Source organism: Sapajus apella, unplaced genomic scaffold (genome assembly GCF_009761245.1).
Source record: "Sapajus apella isolate SASKATOON/1434 unplaced genomic scaffold, GSC_monkey_1.0 scaffold119, whole genome shotgun sequence".
NCBI lineage: Eukaryota > Metazoa > Chordata > Mammalia > Primates > Cebidae > Sapajus > Sapajus apella.
In genome coordinates this window covers 4,809,962-4,830,442 of record NW_022437059.1, presented here as the reverse complement: position 1 = coordinate 4,830,442, position 20,481 = coordinate 4,809,962, and the positions used below count along the sequence as shown (strand labels likewise).

Genomic DNA, 20,481 nt, shown 5'->3' with positions numbered 1-20,481 from the left:
CACTACCTGGGGGGGGGGGGGTTGTAGGGACAGAGAACCCCCCCCCTCCCCCCCCAGCGGGGAAAAAAAAGGAAGATTTTTTAAAAAAAAAAAAAAAAAAAAAAAAAAAAAAAAAAAAAGTATGACCTGGATGGAGTGTGCAGTTAATATGATAACAGCAACTGTCCAGATGAGAGGGTCATAGGTTAAGAGGCAAATTCTATAGTCTCATAATTTCTGAGCTCAAAGCTTACGCTCTTTTGCCAGTAAATCTCAGACTCTGATCCACGATTTAGCCATTATCCCTATGTCTGACTCTAAGCCTGTTCCCTTAATCCATCAGAGCTTTTCTCTCACCCCAACCCCTCCTCTCTGAAGGAAAATCTGGACACTGACTCTAAATATCTTCCCTCAGGTGGCTGTTTCCTCTATGTTCCTTCTTATATCAGCGGACCTTGGGAATCCTAAGCAGGAATATGTGTCAGAACTAAACCACACAGGCTGCCACTTTCCCTCTGCCCTGCCAGCTGCTTCCCCTCCCCATCCCCTCCTGAGATCACTGGTGCTGGAATGGAGCAGTGGCTCAGCTGCCATCTGGTCCCCCCATCCCTAGGGTTTCCAGCTCCATTTAGGTTGAATTTATGAGAGATAATAATCTAAAAATGGGGGTCTCCACTTGGGAAACCAGAAAAGGATGCTGTAAGGAGAAGAAAACTCCTATTCCTCACAATGCCCCTTGATATCTCCCTCTCGCCTTCTGCTGAAAAGGGTACAGGGGCTTTTATCTCCTGCCCTTCTTCCTCCTCTCTCTCTAGCCAGCTCTCAAAATAGCCACTCTAGATACTCTTCTGGATTTAGTTATTTGTGATTTGCTGAGGTTAGGGGTGGGGGCAGCTAGATCACAAGTTGCCTGCTCCCACCCTCTATATGGTGCTCAGTCCTTTATTAGTCCCTGGCCTCTGCCTCAATCCTCATGTTTATCTTCCAGAATCACAGCAATTTTAGATGAATTAAGGTCCTCTGGTATATGCATTGCAAGCCATCAGACTAACCATACTTCACATAAACAAAGGAGGCATGGAGGGCCACTCTGGGTGAACTAGAAACCATACACTCTACTGTTTCTTACAAAAACTCATACCTCCAGAGGAGTGAGGCCAAACTGCAAGAACTGTAACAGGCCAGCAATTTTCAGCCCCTCATTCTAGCCAGGTATGGATCACAAACCTCTCAGGTGTTCTTCTACTCCTTTTTTCTTTTTTTTTTTTTTTAGATGGAGTTTTGCTCTTGTCGTGCAGGCTGGAGTGCAATGGTGCAATCTCAGTTCACTGCAACCTCCACCTCCCGAGTTCAAGTGATTCTCCTAACTCAGCCTCCCGAGCAGCTAGGACTACAGGCATGTGCCACCACTCCCAGTTAATTTTTGTATTTTTAGTAGAGGGAAGGGTTCACCATGTTAGCCAGGCTGGTCCCAAACTCCTGACCTCAGGTGACCCACCCACCTCGGCCTCCCAAAGTGCTGGGATTACCCGAGTGAGCCACCGTACCCAGCCTTCTACTCCTTTCAATACTGAGCTTTTCTGACCAGAAACAACAACAATGAAATGGTTTAGCAAATCCTTCCTTCTCCTTATAGGACCCATCTAGGGGAACTGGAAGAAAACAAGGATTTCAGAATGTCACCTTACTTTATATATGTGAGCAATTATATGTGCCAGCTACTTTTCTAAGCACTCTACAAACACTAACACATTGGATAATTATAGCAGACCTATAAAATAGGGTATAATTATTATTTCTATTCCACAGAGAAGGAAATTGAAGTTGAGAGGTTATCTTGCCCAAAGTCATAGACCAAACAAGCCACAAAGCTAGGATTTGAACCCAGGCAGTCTGGCTCTAGAGTCCATGCTCTTGATCATTATACTACGCTCTTTCTCAATGTCCAATCAAACGCATGGGCATGTATGGATGTGTATGTGCATGCGTGTACAACACTATCTTCATGCACACTCCACAAGGAACTTGGGAAACAGGGTTCAGTCCTGCCATTATGGAGCAATTTTACATGTTATTAATATTTGACAACCTGATCCCAGACCATGCCTGTCACTCAGATTTCTGCTCATTGATCTAACCACCCTGATTCCGTTTTTCATCTTAATGTTTCTCAGTGGGTCTCCTGACACACGAGGCTGACTCCTGGAGGACAGCCATAGTTTACGTATGTGTTCTTTACTCACGGAGCCACAACCCAGCCCTTCAGAGTCTGAGTATTCCATGTGTAGGATCATCCTACTGCCTTCCATTTCAAGTGACTCCGTTACTGTCATTCAAGCCTGTTATTCCAAGTTTCTAGTGAGCTTGGGGGTTGGTTCAGTTCAGCCTCACTGCCCACACAGGACTAAATGGGATTTTTGGTTTGTTTGCTTTTAAAACATATTCTCACTCAAGCAATACTCCAACCTTGGCCTCCCAAAGTGTAAGCAACCTGCACCCCACAAGCTGGGACTAAATGCTTCTCACTTTTCAATAGATACCAAACACTAATTAGCAACTGTGAGGCCCATCAACTCTTTTCCCTAATTTATTCTCCCCAGAGGGTTCTAGTTTCTTTCCTTGCCTACATTTCTATATTTATTTTCTCCTTGGCTCTGAGCCTGTTGTGTACCAATGTTCCATTCCATCATCTTGATGACGCTGTCAATTCCCCATGAGTACTTTTTTGTTTCCTCTGCAGCTCAAAGCTGTGGATTCTCCCTTCCCATGGGGAAGAAGGAAAGGGAAAGTCTTATCGGCTTAAGGATCCTTTATTCTTTAGGCTTTGAGATTGCAGAGAGGAACATGACACAATAACATTCCCCCTTTCCCTAATACTTTCCCCAGGAGTATCTACCCTTTTCATTTCCTCCCACTTCCAGGAAAGAGAAGCACCACACACTTGCCCTGTCCACTTCCTCCCAGAGCATTTGTCGGCATTGAGATGATGTCTTGTCCTGCCATCTGAGCACTAGATCCCATCACCCTTCTCCTTCTCAGGAATCTTGACAATCAGTTCCCTATACTCTTACATATAAAGCTTTCCTCTCTAAGAAGTAAATAAATATATTACTTAAGGATGTCAGTTAAAAAATAAAGCCTTCCTCAACCTGAATTTCTTTTCCAACTACCATTAGAGAAGAAAGAAGTAGGTCTAGGAAAATAGGAATTGTCAATATTGAGGAATACCAATTTTTTTTTTTTTTTTTTTTTTGAGATGGAGTTTCACTCTTGTTGTCCAGGCTGGAGTGCAGTAGCATAATCTCGGCTCGCTGCAACCTCCACCTCCAGGATTCAAGCAATTCTCCTGCCTCAGCCTCTCAAGTAGCTGGGATTACAGGCATCCACTACCACACCCAGCTAATTTTTGTATTTTTAGTAGAGATGGGGTTTCACCATGTTGGACAGGCTGGTCTCGAACTCCTGACCACTGGTGATCTACCCGCCTCGGCCTCCCAAAGTGCTAGGATTACAGGCATGAGCCACTGTGCATAGCCCTTTATTATTTTTTGAGACAGGGTCTTGCTCTGTTTCCAGGGCTGGAATGCAGTAGTACAATCTCGGCTCACTGCAACCTTGGCCACCTGGGCTCAATCAATCCCCCCACCGCCTCAGCTTCCTGAGTAGCTGGGACCACAGACACACACCACTACACCTAGCTAATATTTGGATCTTTTGTAAAGATTGAGTTTTGCCATGTTGCCCAGGCTGGAGTGCAGTAGCATAATCTCGGCTCGCTGCAACCTCCACCTCCAGGATTCAAGCAATTCTCCTGCCTCCTGGGCTCAGGCAGTATTCCTGCCTTGGCCTCCCAAAGTGCTGGGATTACAGGTGTAAGCCACCATGCCCAGCCCCAAATCCTTAATACAACCTAAAAGGCTCTACATTATGCAGCCTCTGATTATCTCAATAACCTCATCTCTGGAACATACTATGTTCCCTCCCACCTCAGGACCTTGGTATATGGTTCCCTTATCCCTGCCCCTTATCCCTTTTTATGTCATTAATTCCTATTGATCCTTTACACATGAGTTACACTAAGTATTTTTTTAAATAAATGAAGGGAGCTCTCTGTTTTAGTTGCAATCTCATCTAAATTTCTGAAATCAAATTTGTTTTCAGTCAGTTGAGGGCCTCCATTCTGTAGTCAGTTCAGAGGTTATGGAAAAGGGATTCAGAAGCCAGATCATTGCTTTCCTTTCCTTTAACATATGTGCCTGAAAGAGAGCTGAGAATGAAGGAAAGACCTTCTCATGAAGTATATTTCATGTTACCTTTACTGCAAGTACAGGTAACAGATAAGACATATTATCTGTACAAGTACAGGTAATATGAAATATACTTCATGAGAAGTACCTGTACTACAAGTACAGGTAATATGTCTTAGTATCAGTAATATGTCTTACCTCCCCTTCCCCACCCTCAGCACCCTGCTAGATTTTATTTCCTTTGAAGCAAGGTCCCTATTTTCCATTTGTGTCTAGACCTGCAATAACTAAAGCCCATGTCTTGTTAACAGTAGGTACTCAATGAATATTATGTGAATTAAAATTTTCTTAGGCCTTACCATCACATAGAAGATGAGGATAAAAGAAAAAATAAAATTCTCTTAGGTTTCAAATTCCTAGGAGCATCAATGCGGCATACTAGATGGAGTCAGTCAGATCTGGGTTCATACCCTGGATCTGCATTGACTATCTGTTCAAATATCAGCTCTGCCATTGCTAGCTGTGTGACATTTGGTAAATTACTTAGCTTTGCTGTGCTCAGATCTCTCATCTGCAGAAGAGAGATAATATCTACCTTGAAAGATAAAAGGACAGAGCACAGTGGCCCATGCCTGTAATCCTAGCACTTTGGGAGGCAAAGGTGGGTGGATCACTTGAGGTCAGGAGTTCGAGACCAGCCTGACCAACATGGTAAAACTCTGTCTCTACTAAAAATACAAAATTATCCAGGTGTGGTGGTACATGCCTATAATCCCAGCTACTTTGGAGGCTGAAGTAGGAGAATCACTTGAGCCCAGGAGGCAGAGTTTGCAGTGAGCAGAATTGTGCCATTGCACTCCAGCCTGGGCAACAAGAGCAAAACTCAGTCTCAAATTAAAAAAAAAAAAAAAAAAAAAAAAAGGTAAAAGAAGGTAGAGAAATGTATGTAAAATACCTAGCACATATTGCAATAAATAGTTATTATTCCAAAGTAATATCATCTGGGGTTGAATATAACAATAGGTTTAGGTCAAGATGCTGAGGTACTGCAGGGTTAAAATACTAGAATCAGAGAGTGAGTTGCCACAGAGTAGATCTTCTCTAAGTGGAACTGAAAGAGGAAGAGAATCCCTGAGATTGCTCGAAGGGCCCTGGAGGCTTATTCTGCTATCATAGGAGTTTCATAAATGCTCTTTTTTTCCCCTCTAAACAAACTCTAGAAATCACAATCTGTCTTCCCAATGTCTCCCCAAAAGTGCTGAGAATGACTGTAAACCTCTGGGAACCCTGAGATATCTCTTTTTTTTAAGCTATACACCACAGGGTGAAGGAGATTAGTGCTCAGGAGTAAACAAACTATATCTCCTTGATTGAGTCCACTTTTATATCATGAAAATGATTGTATAAGTCTATTCCTTGCCTCACAAGATAGTATTGTTGGTCAGGCATGGTGGCTCACGCCTGTAATCCCAGCACTTTGGGAGGCTGAGGCGGGCAGATCGCCTGAGGACAGGAGTTCGAGACCAGCCTGGTCAGCATGGTGAAACCCTGTCTCTACGAAAAATATAAAAATTATCCAGGCATGGTGGTGGGCACCTGTAATACTAGCTCTCCAGGAGAATGAGGCAGGAGAATTGCTTGAACCCAGGAGGTGGATGGTGTGGTGAGCCAAGATCATGCCACTACACTCCAGCATGGGTGACAGAGCCAGACTCTGTGGTGGCAAGCACCTAGAGAGTCAAAAGGTAGCAAGTTTGGTGCTGTTTTTTTGCTGCCACTATTGGGGAACAGATACCCTGTAACTCTAGGCCCAACCCTCCCTGCTCCCTTCTTGGGCTGTGTTTCTTCCTTCTTTTGTGGCTTTCATCTTTAATAGCGTTGCCACAGCAACCATTGTCACCAGAAAAGGGAAGATAGTGTTACCCCTTCTGCTCTAAGCAGTGACTTAGAACCTTGGAAAGGATCAACTACCCAGATTTCCCCATATTTCTCAGCCCACTGGGCTCTTTAAAGAGAGATCACAGGCTGTTACCAGCAGCAACAAACAGAAACAAGGATCACCTCACCAAACCTAGACCACCTATACCTGCATTTGCATGACATAGTTGGATGCTGTGCAAATAAAAACACATTATAAACACATTTTGGTACTTACTGCCAGAATTAGTTTAGATAGACACAGGAACTCAGAATCCTGTCCTACAGTCCAAGGCAGAAAAACCTAAAAAGGGACTGACTCCTAAAAATCCTAAATACTAGCCTTTAAAAGTCTCTTTCCTTGCCTTTGCATTGACATAAATCCTAGGCTTCATAAGCTCCCTGCTTGCTCTAGAGGTGCAGGAAGTGAAGGGGGACAGGAGTTAGTGGATCTGCTTCTAAGTGGTAACAAAGAGGCTTGCACCCTCCTACTCCACCCCTGGGACCCTTCTATCCCTTCTGACATACTGTATTCTCCTCCAGTGTTAAATGAAGGTAACTGCTAGGGAAAAAAAAAAAAAAAAAAAAACCACTCATAGAGGCCTCTGGGATCCTCTAGTGCCCCTGGAAGACCCTAGACTGCTGTTTTTGGAGCACTGCTGGAACTGTTTCAATTCTTTCAGTGCAGCAACCAGCTGCAGTCCTCAAACAGCTTGAGAGAGACTTGCTCAAGGTCACCCTCAAGATAATAACAGAAAAAGAACTAGGAATCCTTATTCCAGGTTCTATATACATACATTCCTCTCTTAATATATAGACTACTTCTCCAATGCCCTATATCTCAGATGCATCCTAAGACAGAAACAGAACCTAAACGGCTCTAGCTCCCAAGCCCCCTTGTCTGATCCTCCCCTCTTAGCCATCCCACCCCTGTTTCCTGGAATAGAAGTACCCCCAACTGGAGTCAGAGGCAGAATTTCTTGGCCATGCCAGCTCATGGTATGCAGTGAGTCAACAGCCCCAGCCTGTTCCCCGCCACCGCTCCCCCCGCCAATGGGCTGCCACAGTTTAATAAGTGGTTATTTGTGGTACTCTGCACACAGCTTAAAGCTGTGCCTTTATCCCATACTAGGGGATAGGGAATGGGGGGGAGAGAGAGTAGTACCAAAGCATCGTTTATTACTATAATCTTCAATGTGCATCCCACCCAAAATAAATTTTAATGTCCCAAAATAAACGTATTACTCCCCCCTGCAGCCTGCAAAGCAAACACAGCTGGAGGGCTTTGTGTGGAAGGGAGGCAGCACCAGAGACAACAGAATGGTAAATGGCGCCCCTTTACCAGGGGTAGGGTACTGGGAAATCTAGGCGAGCATGTCTTCAGGAATAAACCTGGGGGGAAACAGCAATCAGGCTTCAGTGAGGAGACTGTGACAAGGTCTAGATTTCTAGATGCTTGTTTATGAGCACCTTTTAGGGATGTAGATCTCTCAGAAAAGTGGCTTTGAGGCCAGGCGCAGTGGCTCACCCCTGTAATCCCAGCACTTTGGGAGGCTGAGGCAGGTGGATCACCTGAGGTCAGGAGTTCAAGACCAGCCTGGCCAACATGATGAAACTCCGTTTCTACTAAAAATACAAAAAAAAAAAAAAAAAAATTAGTCAGGTGTGAGGTAAGGTGCCTGTAATCCCTGCTACTTGGGAAGCTGAGGCAGGAGAATCACTTAAATCTGGGAGGAGGAGGTTGCAGTGAGCTGAGATCACGCCACTGCACTCCAGCCTGGGCAACAAGAGTGAAACTCTGTCTCAAAAAAAAAAAAAAAAAGAAAAGTGGTTTTGTATCTGCTCTGATTTAGCTTACTTTTATAGCTAAAATAATTCCAGTGTAAGTCAAGCCATTTTGAGCAGCAGGTCTGGAGAATGGATTTAGAAAATCATACACGCAGGATGCTTGAATCCCAGTAGGCTTTCATCACTTACCTTGCCAGCCTAATGCATTCTTCTTTCTCATCCTCTTGCTGTTTTTTGTTTTGTTTTGTTTTGTTTTCCGAGACAGGGTCTTGCTCTGTTGCCCAGGCTGGAGTACAGTGGTACAATCACGGTTCACTGCAGCCTTGACCTCCTGGACTCAAGCAATCCTCCCACCTCAGCCTCCAAGTAGCTGGTGCACACCACCATACTTGGCTAATTTTTTATTCTTTTGTAAAGACAGGGTCTTGCTATGTTGCCCAGGCAGGTCTCAAACTCCTGGGCTGAAGCAATCCTCCCATCTCAGCCTTCCAAAGTGCTGGGATAATAGGTATGAGCCACCACACCTGGCCTTACTGTTCTCTTCCCAAAGCCTTTGTACTCCCTACTTGGAAGTCAAGTGGCCAAACGAAAGAGGACTGAATATTCAGAGGCTGTTTGGTCGCCAGGTACACCAATTTTACTTAGACACCTGCTTTCCTGTGACTATGGGAATCAATGATGAACATCGAAATTAAGAACCCATGAAAAAAGGGCCTCCAAGCTCCCTACTTCCTTCACTCCCATCAGCTTACCTACTCCACCCCAGCACATTTTCTGCACCCATTTTTAAGATGACTAGGCACCCTGCATAAGAATGGATAGTACCTGTCCTGACTAGTATCCTACCAGTTAGTACTCTTTTGATAAAATATTATCTAATGTTGGTCTCTTGTCTCTATCCTCTTGCTCAGCATTATTAGATCACACTGCTTATATTTCTTTTATGTAAGAGAGACAGGGTCTCTATCACCCAGGCTGGAGTGTAGTGGTGTCATTGTGGCTCACTGCAGCCTCAACCTCCCAGGCTCAAGAGATCCTCTCACCTCAGCCTCCCACATAACTGGGATCACAAGCATGCACCACCATGCCCAGCTAATTTTTTGATTTTTAGTAGAGACAGGGTTTTGCCATGTTGCCTGGGTTGGTCTCAAACTCCTGAGCTCAAGCAGGAGTTTGAGCTGGTGGGAGGACTACCTCAGCCTCCCAAAGTGTTGGGATTACAGGCGTGAACCACCACACTCAGCTACACTGCTTATATTTCTTTTTTTATATTTTTTTGAGACAAAGTCTCACTCTGTCCCAGGCTGGAGTGCAGTGGTGTGATCTCAGCTCATTGCAACCTCTGCCTCCCAGGTTCAAGCAATTATCCTGCCTCAGCTTTCTGAGTAGCTGGGATTACAGGCGCCCGCCACCATGCCCGACTAATTTTTGTATTTTTAGTAAAGACGGGGTTTCACCATATTGGCCAGGCTGGTCGCAAACTCCTGGCCTTGTGATCTTCCCACCTCGGCCTCCCAAAGTGCTGGATTACAGGTGTGAGCCACCGTGCCCAGCCTATATTTCTTATAGAGTATTTGAGGCCAGGGGTGGTGGCTCACACCTGCAATCCTGGCACTTTGGGAGGCCTAAACAGGTGGATCACTTGAGGCCTGGAGTTTGAGACCAGCCTGGTCAACATGGTGAACCTCATCTCTACTAAAAAAAAAAAAATACAAAAATTACCCAGGCATGGTGGCACATGCCTGTAATCCCAGCTACTCTGAAGGCCGAGGCAGGAGAATTGCTTCAAGCCAGGAGGCAGAGACTGCAGTGGGCTGAAATCACATCACTGCACTCCAGCCTGGGTGACAGAGTGAGACTCCATCTCAAAGAAAAAAAAAAAAAAAAAGAAAAACACTTGAGGCCAAGCATGGTGGCTCATGCCTGTAATCCCAGCACTTTGGGAGGCTGAGATGGTGAATTGCTTGGGCTCAGAAGTTCAAGACCAGCATGGGCAACATGGTGAAACCTGTCTCTACAAAAAAATATTAGCCAGGCATGGTGGTGTGCACCTGTGGTCTCAGCTACTCGGAATGCTGAGGTGGGAAGATTGCTTAAGTCCAGGAGCTCGAGGCCGCAGTGAGCCATGATTGTGCCACTGTACTACAGCCTGGGTGACAGAGAATCTGCCTCAAAAAAATAAAATAAAATACTTGAAATATACTCATCAAAAGGTTGCATGCTAATCAAATAATTCTGTATTTACCAAAGTAAAATATTAAAGGAGTCTTGTGGAATGTTCTTTTAGAATGAGAAGTCAGAAGTACTGTGCCCTAGTGTTGGTTCTAGTACTGAGTAAACTTAAATAAGTTTTGGGCCCCAGTTTCCTCACCTGTAAAATGAGAAGATTGGACCAGATGATCTTTGGGGCTCCTTAACAAATCTAAAATTGCACCGCTAAAATGTTTTGATATTTTATTTGAGGTTTTCTTGGTGAAAGATAACTTTCTATTTTGAGGAATTTTTTGCAGAACTAAGTTTATTTTTCTCTATGATAAAATAGACTCATGAAAGACAATTTAGAAATAGAGAAAAGTAAAAAGAAAATAGAGGGAGGCATTCATAGAACCACCACCCTGAAGAGATAATTATTCACCTTTCTTCATCCTCTCTGCCTGCAACCCTATCTCCACCACTTCCATCAGTTAAGACCCTTCATGGGCAGACATGAAAGATGCATCAGGTTTGTGTATTTGGACTTCAGCCATATTACTTATGGCTGCCTAACCCTATAAAGACGATATTCTAAGAGCTAACAAATCACAGCTGTAGTTGAGAGAAAGAATCATCCATATTTCCAGGTCACAGGATTACAAAGTCAGCCACTTCTACACGCCGCAGGCTCCTGCCTAAACAGCTAAAACCAGTAACATAAATGGGAGACTAAAAAAGGGATGAGCAAGTTCTGGTTTTCCTCACTCCAAGTCAGCTGTTTCCAGAGGTAGAAGGCATTTCAATATCAGTAAGTGACCAGCCTTCCTATTTTGTATATCCAATATAACCAAAATAAAAGTAACATACCAATGAGAGAGAGAAACTTGGATCTCCTCCAAGTCCACACCAGGTTCCCTAACAACTGGTTCAGGAGACATAACAGAACAGTATCACTCTAACTGAACTTCCCTTGTTGGGAAGGTGGCAGATGCAGACAGATGTGCACAGAAGAGTGTGTGTGTGAATCTTTAAAGTGTGATATCCCATTCTCATTAGGTAAGAAGAGAGCAAGCAGGATAATGAAGGAGCACCAGGTCTAAGCTCTCCCCTAAATGACAGTTCTAGTTGATCTGTCCCTTGCTCCAGCCCCTGCCAGCCAAAACACAGAACAGACACCATGAGGATTGTCACCAGTGGTCCATGACTCCCATTTCAGCAGGATGACTGCTAGACCAAGGGATTTCCCCAGCGAGGCTCCTCACAGATGAGAAATGCAACAGGATTACAAAAGAACCAGCAATTCTGCTTTAAGCAGCCAGCTACACTGGATGAAAAAGGATTATAGGAAAGAGCCCTCAGAAACTGTACACATCTCCCATTCCCATGCATTACTGAAACTAGGAAAAAGTTATTAAACCATAGGAGATAGCCTGTGATCCACAGCAATCAAATCCTCCCTGCAGCTGTGAATGCAGACAAATTGGAGATGAGTCCCTGCAGCTCCTTCGTGCACGAATGCGCGTGCACACACTCACGGGGAAATGCTCTACTGCAGTAATCAGTGACAGCAAAGAGCCCCAAAGGCAAGGCAGAGCCAAAGAGCCTTCCCAGCAGCCCCACCAGAACCCCTGCACTGTTGGTTGTTCTAGGTCTGGAGACTCTTCCCTGGTTTTGTTCTTCAGTTGAAATAGGAGTCTCTTAAACACATCCCAAATCATCTCATTTCATGCAGTTTCTCTGAAGCAAGAAGATAAGCAGTTGGGGGAGGTGAAACTTACGTAAGCTTCAAGGTACACAGGGCTTTCCTGAGCTGGGCTCTTCAGCCTGAAAGAGGAGCCCCATGGGGCTGGGCTGAGAGAAATGAAGCAGTTTGGAGTCTCCCTAGAGCTCTGGGCAACACTTCCACCTTCTACCATAACTTTTACAAGAGGAAGAAAATAGGCTGGGTCTCGGCCCCTAGAGAAGCAGAGACCCCTTTGTGACCTGTTTCAGAGACAGCTGCTTCTGGATTTTATAAGTACTCATCCCTAAGACCAGGCTCAGCTCCATATTAGGAGGCAGCTTCTACAAGTAAATTGCTAGTTAAAACCAGTTCTGAGAGACTAGGAGGCTGAGCAGCCTTGTATACACTGACAGCCTTCATCTGTGGACCCTTCTCTCTTCATTCTACTGAGCCCCTAGCCCTGAAGGCTAACCAAATTCAGCTGCTGAGTCAGGAGGGCGCCTGAGACTTGACTTTCCCCTCAAACACCAAATTGTTTTATTTGCCACAAAACAGGCTTATCATTCCATCAAATACCACCCTAAATGCCAGCCCCTATAGTGTGTCCTACAAAGGGGCTGTGCACTTCCCCCAAAAAGCACAGGCTAACCACAAATCCTCATGTTGGCATAGCCCTCAGATCACAAACTCCCAGGGGATGGCTTGGATTACAACTTTCAGATTTAGAAATGCTCGGGGTAGGAGGAGTGGTATGAACCCTAGACCTCAGTGAAAAGAGGGCAAAGAAAACCTCTCTTCCCATGTTACAGCTGAAAGAGGAGGTTGATGCATTTTTTTTCTTTTCTTTCTGAAAGATTGCCATCATCAGAGTCACAACCAGCTGAGGGACTAGAAACCACTGTGGTTCATCTGCAGCCCCCAAGCTATCTGAATTTTCCAGGATAAAATTAGTGAACATGGCAACCAAGACAACACAGCAGTCAGCACTAATTAGCTCCCTGGGTGACAACTTTTGGTAGAAGTCAGTAGAGATCTTCACTTTTAGTATCTAAACTGGAACCCAGGCTCCAGGGTCCTATTCCTTCAGTAATCTAATGTCTTTGGGAATTCTTGTTAATTTCTGTAATACTCTAATGGGGGAAAAAAACAGAAACAGAAAGATAATAGCTAATATAAAGTGCCAGGTCCTGTTTGAAGTATTTGGCATTTATTATCTCATTTAATTGTTACAACCACCAATATTAACCCCATTTTGTAGATAAAAAATGAAACAAAGGTTTTGTACTGTGCCTACATCACAGGTAAGTAGCAGAGCTACATACACATCTGACATACTGCGGAGGAGCTGGATTTAACACAACTATGTGGGTACCAGGAAAGAGGTTGCAGAGGGCAAGCTTGTCATGCCACTACCCAGACTGACTTCACTTGGGAAGGCTGATCCTTGTTTTTGGAAATGAGATTGTGCCTACAAAAAGACAATGGGAGGCGTCTTTCCAAAGTCTCTGCTTTGACACCCCCCCACCACTCCCCTACCCCATGAACAGTGTTCTTTGAAAACAGTAAATCAGTTAATGGAATGGGTCTGGCCACGATGAACACCACAGAGCCTGCTGGAAGACCTAGTTTGTAACAAGCACTGCAGAGGGAAGTCTATTCTTGAAGGGGACATCTCCTCCGGTGCTGGCAGGGGCTTCTGAGTATCAGAAAAGGTCCCTCCAACGTTCCTGACTGAATGAGTGCAGGGCAGGATGCCACCTTTCTAAAAGGGAATAGTGGCCCTCCCTGGGGGCCAGGGATGGAGTTCTTGTTAGAGGCTACATAAGGAATGCGAGAGCCTTCCATCCCTAGGAGAGAGGGGATAGAAGCGAAGTGAGGGGTGTATGGGGAGCCAGAATAACCTCGGGCAGAAAGACAGATCCAGAGGGCAGTATCCCGAGGGGATGACCTACCACCTGAGAGCTCAGCATCCCCCCGCCCCGCTCCCGTCTCTACAGCCGATTCCAGTTACCCCCAAAAGCCCCGTCCACAGTAGGGAGACTGAAAGCTCCCCGCACCCCGCCTTCCAATCGTTTCCCAGCGCCCCGAGGTGGGAGCGTTCCCAGGAGGGCAGTGGGGCGCCCTTGGAGGGTTCTCCAGGCTGCCTAGCTTTCCCTCGCCTCCCTGGGATCCCGAGCTGCAGCCCCCTCCCCGCCGCAGCCCTGCCGAGAGCGCCGGGGGCCGCGCCGCTCACCTCGCTCATCTCCACAGCCGGACAGCGCGCGCGGGGCGCGACAAGCACAGGTGAGGCGAGGGGCCCTTGGGGCTGCGCGGGCGATGGCTGACAGTTGCCGGGCTCTGCGGCAGGGGCTACGGCTGACCAGGAGAGGAGTTAGTACGGAGAGCCGCTGCTCTGGTGCTGGCACCAGGGATTCTCGGCGCCCAGCTCCTACCGGACGACCCTTTCCGACCAGTCCTGTCAGAGCCCCTCGGCGCACCGCCTCCGGCCCCACCTTTTATACTCAGCTTGGTACCCGCCTCCAGCCCGACCAATAGTAGCTTCTCCTACCGTAGAGTGACAACCTCTTGCATCCAATGGTGGCAGGTTTAGAGGTCTGCTGCATTTCCAAACTAGGGTAAGACAGAGAGCGGGAAGGAGGGGGAGACCGTCGGGGGATGCGGGGACAGAAAATGAAGTAGGGGGAGCAAAGAAAGAGAGGGAGGAAGGAGAGGTACACGAAGGAGGCAAGGAGGGAAGATAAGGAAGGAGTGTGTGAGTCTCAGAAAAAGAAGAAGAGCTGGAAGGAAATCAAGAGGGTGCGCGGAAAGCAGGAAACAGCGAATGAAAGAGATAAAGCTAAGAGATGTCGCAGATTAAGATTTGGTAGTAGGATGTCACCCTGGACAAGGGAACAGCACAAGAGAGTGAGGAAGGCTGGGGGAGGGGGGAGGGGGAGGGGGAGAGAGAGGGAGAGAGAAAGAAAGAGAGAGAGGGAGGGAGGCTGGAGCAAATGGACAGGGTTCTTTGGCAAAGAACAGGGAAATTGTGAAGGGCTTGTTTGATGTGCAAGATCATAGATGTTAGGAGTTGGAAGACATTTTAGGATTCATCAAATCCTACCTCCCACGCAATGCAAACAACAAAAAACTCTCCAATAAAATGATGGTCTCCAGTGTCCACTTGCATAGGTAAATGACTCCCCACAAAAGTTAATTTACAGCTGCTTATTCATTCAATCTCAGTCTGACAATGTGCTCTCCACTATGCCAAGGCTGTGAAGCTCTTTTTAAAAAGACACTTCTTATGACCTTGCACCTATTGTTTACATTAAAATATGCAAGCCCTGTCTCCTAGAGTCTAGCTTCTTTCTTCCCACACTTCAGGTAGCAATTCACCATCTGGTGGTCCATATATGAGTACCCAAACTAGCCAAGTGCATTCTGTCAGGGTGTGAGGGGCAGCTGTGAAGAAGGAGGCGGCCCACAATCCAACCTATATAATTTATTACTAAATAAGTATTATGCTGTATAATTTTAAGGAAAAAATATGATTAGGAAAAGATGAGAAGAAATAGAACACCTGGTAAAAGTCATGAACTTTCTGATAACTTCAGTTGCCATTCTTGTTTATCTAAATATCTAACTTTCTTTTTGTCTTTAAAGAAATCCTGCCAGGTATAGTGGCTCACATCTGTAATCCCAGCACTTTGGGAGGCTGAGGTGGGCGGATCATCTAAGGTCAGGAGTCTGAGACTAGCCTGACCAACATGGTGAAACCCTTCTCTACTAAAAATACAAAATTAGCCAGGCATGGTAGTGCACACCTGTAATCTCAGCTACTCGGGAGGCTGAGGCAGGAGAATCGCTTGAACCCAGGAGGCAGAGGTTGCAGTGAGCTGAGATTGTGCCATTGCACTCAAACTTGGGCAATAAAAGCAAAACTCCATCTAAAAAAGAAAAAAAGGAAAAAGAAATCCTTTAAATTATCATACCTACAATACTCCTAGGCATTGTAAAACCTCTTAGCCTACTTAGACCTTCAGTCAGCCAAGGTCACTTTCAGCTTTAGCAGTTACACCCTATTGATGGTTTCTTTCATGGCCTGTTATAACTGTGTCATTAATAGTTGAGCTTCGGCCGGGCGCGGTGGCTCAAGCCTGTAATCACAGCACTTTGGGAGGCCAAGGCGGGCAGATCACGAGGTCAAGAGATCGAAACCATCCTGGCCAACATGGTGAAACCCCGTCTCTACTAAAAAAAATACAAAAAAATTAGCTGGGCATGGTGGCACATACCTGTAATCCCAACTACTCAGGAGGCTGAGGCAGGAGAATTGCTTGAACCCGGGAGGCGGAGGTTGCAGTGAGCAGAGGTCACACCACTGCACTCCAGCCTGGCGCCTGGTGACGGAGTGAAACTCTGTCCCAAAAAAAAAAAAAAAAAAGTTGAGCTTCTCTCAGACAGCCACCATTGATCTATTCTCAACAACCAGATTCAGATAAAACCTCAAATAGTCCTTTCTCTAGCTAGACCCCATTTGCTTTTACATTTCCTCTGCCAGGTCAGAAAAAGAGAAGATGGAAAAAAGATCACCTCTTTCCCCCCATCCACCTGAGATCCTCTGATTCTCACTTTCCAATGGGAATCCAGTTGCCTAAGTTACTAAGTTTCTAACTAGGATAGCTCCTACTCACTCAATAAAGCCTACTCCTCCAGCTTCCCCCACTGTTCTAATGAACCACTAATTAGCGTCAAAAGATTATCTTTAGTGAAGCAGACCTTTCCAAAGTTCTTAAACAGCTATGAAAAGATTATAAAGACGATTCAAGATCTGAGATCAGGGATCAGCAGGCTTTTTCTGTATCAACCAGATGATAAATACTTTAGGTTTTGCAGGGCATATATGTTCTCTGTCAAGACTACTTAAGTCTCCCAATTATAGCTTGAAAGAGGACACAGACAATATGTAAACAAATAGCTGTGGCTATGTTCTAGTAAAACTTTATTTGTGGACACTAAAGTTTAAATTTCACATAATTTTTATGTGTTACAAAATATTCTTCTTTAAAAATTTTTTAATATTAATGTGAAACCATTCTTAGCCCCAGGCAGCAGGCCAGATTTGGCTCATAGGCCATAAATTGCCAGTCCCTGCCACAGATGACTAAATGCCCAAGTATGCTACAACGGTAAACTGTATAATAATAAAAAGTATAAAAAAGACAAAAATTAAAAAAGAATAAAATAATAATAATAATAATAAGTAATAAGTCAGGCTGGGCATGGCTGGGAGAACTTTGTGAGGCCAAGGTGGGCGAATCACCTGAGGTCAGGAGTTCAAGACCAGCCTAGCCAACATGGCAAAACTCTGTCTCTACTAAAAATACAAAAATTGGCCAGGTGTGGTGGCGTACACCTGTAGTCCTAGCTACTCGGGTGGCTGAGATATGAGAATCACTTGAACCCTAGAGCCAGAGTTTGCAATGAGCCGAGATCATGCCACTGCACTCAAACCTGGGGGATAGAGCAAGACCCTGTCTCTGAAAAAAAAAAAAAAAAGTAATAAGTCAAAGAAGACAGGCAGGGTGCAGTGGCTCATTCCTGTAATCCCAGCACTTTGGAAGGCCAAGGTGGGCAGATCACTTGAGGCCAAGAGTTCAGACCAGCCTGGCCAACATGATGAAATCCTGTCTCTACTGAAAATACAAAAATTGGCCAGGTGTGGTAGTGCACACCTGTAGTCCTAGCTACTCGGGTGACTGAGGTATGAGAATCACTTGAACCCAGGAGGCGGAGGTTGCAGTGAGCCAAGATCATGCCACTACACTTTAGCCTGGGTGACAGAGCAAGACTCTGTCTCAATAAATAAATACATAGTCAAAGAAGACAGAGATCAGCCAGAGATCAAAAGAATCAAAAGCTTCCTGAGGAAAGTGAAATTTGAGGTAGGCCTTAAAGGAAAAGTAGAATATAAACAAATGAAGAAAGAGAAAGAAGAAGGAGGAAAAGACGCGTCTCTCTGGTATCTGGGTGACAATAAGAAAAATGGTGAGAGAAAACTCAGGGTTTTGATGGAGAAGTTACGGGAGATATGGCAGGGTCCTAAATATCAGAATAAGGAATTTAAATTTAGTCTTCATACAAATAGAACCTTTAGGTTATTCTTGCAGAAGGAACATAGGACTGATTTGACAAGAGAAAGACCAAGAGCAGGAAGGCCAAGACGGGGACACTGCAGTTGCACAAAGTGTAAGAGCAGAGACAGCAACAAGAAACACATGGCATAAGAAATCTATAAGACTTGGTGACAGGCCGGGCGCGGTGGCTCAAGCCTGTAATCCCAGCACTTTGGGAGGCCGAGGCGGGTGGATCACGAGGTCAAGATATCGAGACCATCCTGGTCAACATGGTGAAACCCCGTCTCTACTAAAAATACAAAACATTAGCTGGGCATGGTGGCACGTGCCTGTAATCCCAGCTACTCAGGAGGCTGAGGCAGGAGAATTGCCTGAACCCAGGAAACGGAGGTTGCGGTGAGCCGAGATTGCGCCATTGCACTCCAGCCTGGGTAACAAGAGCGAGACTCCGTCTCAAAAAAAAAAAAAAAAAGACTTGGTGACTAGAAAGATTTAGAGGAGGATTCACAATGACTTTGGAATTTAAGATCAGGAAGTTGGGAAAAATCTTCAATCTTTCACTGGCTTATTAAGCACACATTATGGCCAGGACAGATGCTGAGTGTTGGAATAGAAAAACCTACACAACATAGAGCTTATGGTGTAATAGGGGAGAGGCAGTCATGTGAATGCAAAGGTAGGATATTGTTATAGGTTATGTGATAGAAGTCTGGGCAAGTGCCGTGGGAATCCAGAGAAAGGAACAGAATGAGATATAATCTGCAGAGGCATCAGAAGTGACTATTCAGCCTGAGCCATATAGTGAGACCCTGTCTCTACAAAAAAAAAAAAAAATTGTTGAGTGTGGTAGTGTGAGTCTATGCTCCCAGCTACTCAGGAGGCTGAGGCAGGGGGATCACTTGAGCTCAGGAGGTTGAAGCTGCATTGAGCCATGACCGCACCGCTGCATTCCAGTCTGGGTGGCAGAGTGAGACCCTGTCTAAAAAAGAAAGAGTGACTACTAAGAACAGCAAGATTTGGCCAGGCACAGTGGCTCATGCCTGTAATGCCAGCACTTTGGGAAGCCGAGGCAGAAGGATCCCTTGAGCTCAGGAGCTCAAGACCAGCCAGGGCAACATAGTGAGAGCCTGTCTCTACAAAATAATTTAAAAATAAAATTAAAATAACAGCAAGATTTCCTGGAGGTAGAGTTGAAGATTTTTATATGTTGAGATGAGGGTAAACAAAATTAAGCATGTAAACTCTATAAACTGTGAGGTTAAAACATTAGACATTTTTACTTTTTATCAGAGCGTCGTATAGAAATTAAGCATTAGGGAAGAACATGAAAGAAGGGTAGGAAGATGAAGATCAAGCTTTAGGTTGCAGGCGTGTTGGCTTACATCTATAATCCCGACGGTTTGGGAGGTCAAGGCAGGCAGATCACTTGAGGCCAGGAGTTTGAGACCAGCCTGATCAATGTGACAAAACCCTGTCTCTAATAAAAGTACAAAAATTAACCAGGTGTGGTGGCATGTGCCTGTAATCCCAGTTACTGTGGAGGCTGAGGCATGGGGATTGTTTGAGACCAGGAAGTAAAGGTTGCAGTGAGCCGACATCCCACCACTGTACTCCAGCCTAAGTGACAGAGCAAGGCTCCATCTAAAAAAAAAAAAGAATAAGAAGATGGAGCATTTAGGGGAAAAACACCCAATGTTTCCATAGTTTTTCCTAACTTGTGGACCTAGAAAAAAGGAAGATCAATTAGAGGAGAAAGAAAAAAAGACCTATTAGCTAGGTGCGGTGGCTCAAGCCTATAATCCCAGCACTTTGGGAGGCTGAGGCGGGCGGATCACCTGAGGTCGGGAGTTCGAGATCAGCCTGACCAACATGGAGAAACCCCATCTCTACTAAAAATATAAAAATTAGCTGGGAGTGGTAGCACATGCCTATAATCCCAGCTAGTCGGGAAAGCTGGGGCAGGAGAATCACCTGAACCCAGGAGGCGGAGGTTGCAGTGAGCCGAGATCATGCCACTGAACTCCAGCCTGGGCAACAGAGCGAGATGCTGTCTCAAAAAAAAAAAAAAGAAAAGAAAAAGAAAAAAAGAAATACAAGTGAAGAACCAAGAATAGATAACATCATAGAGATTAGGGAGGGAGTTTCAAAGAAGAGAAAGTAGTTGTTAGGAGGTCAAAAGCAATACAGAGGTTGATTGGGAGAAACGTGAAAGAAAGCCCATTGAATTCAATAGACCACAAGAGATTGGTGGTAAATTTAAAGAAAGAAGATTAACACCAGATTACAAGGCCCAAAAGAAAGGAACTCTTCCTGTTCAAAGAAGTGTTTGTGCCAGAATCTGGGAGGTCAAACAGGAAAGAACAGGCCCAGACTGGAAATTTGGCTCAATAGATACCTGAGTGACGTCAGCCAGATAGCAAATGCAAACATGGCAAGTAGGAGCATCAGGTAGGAACCGTTCAGAAGTATGAAAGGAATCAGGAATAGGACTAGAAGACTAATGGGAGTCTGGCCAAAC

General features: G+C 45.2%; 1 protein-coding gene across 1 annotated transcript in view; it reads right to left on the bottom strand.

Moving 5' to 3' along the window:
• PCP4L1 (Purkinje cell protein 4 like 1) overlaps window positions 1-14,338 on the bottom strand; it is a 23,123-nt gene extending 8,785 nt beyond the window's left edge. Inside the window, exon 1 of the mRNA XM_032260952.1 lies at window positions 14,081-14,338. Coding sequence (XP_032116843.1) covers window positions 14,081-14,089 — 9 coding nt within the window. The 5' untranslated portion in view covers window positions 14,090-14,338. The remainder of the gene's footprint in view (window positions 1-14,080) is intronic.
• Between the last annotated feature and the right edge of the window lie 6,143 nt (window positions 14,339-20,481).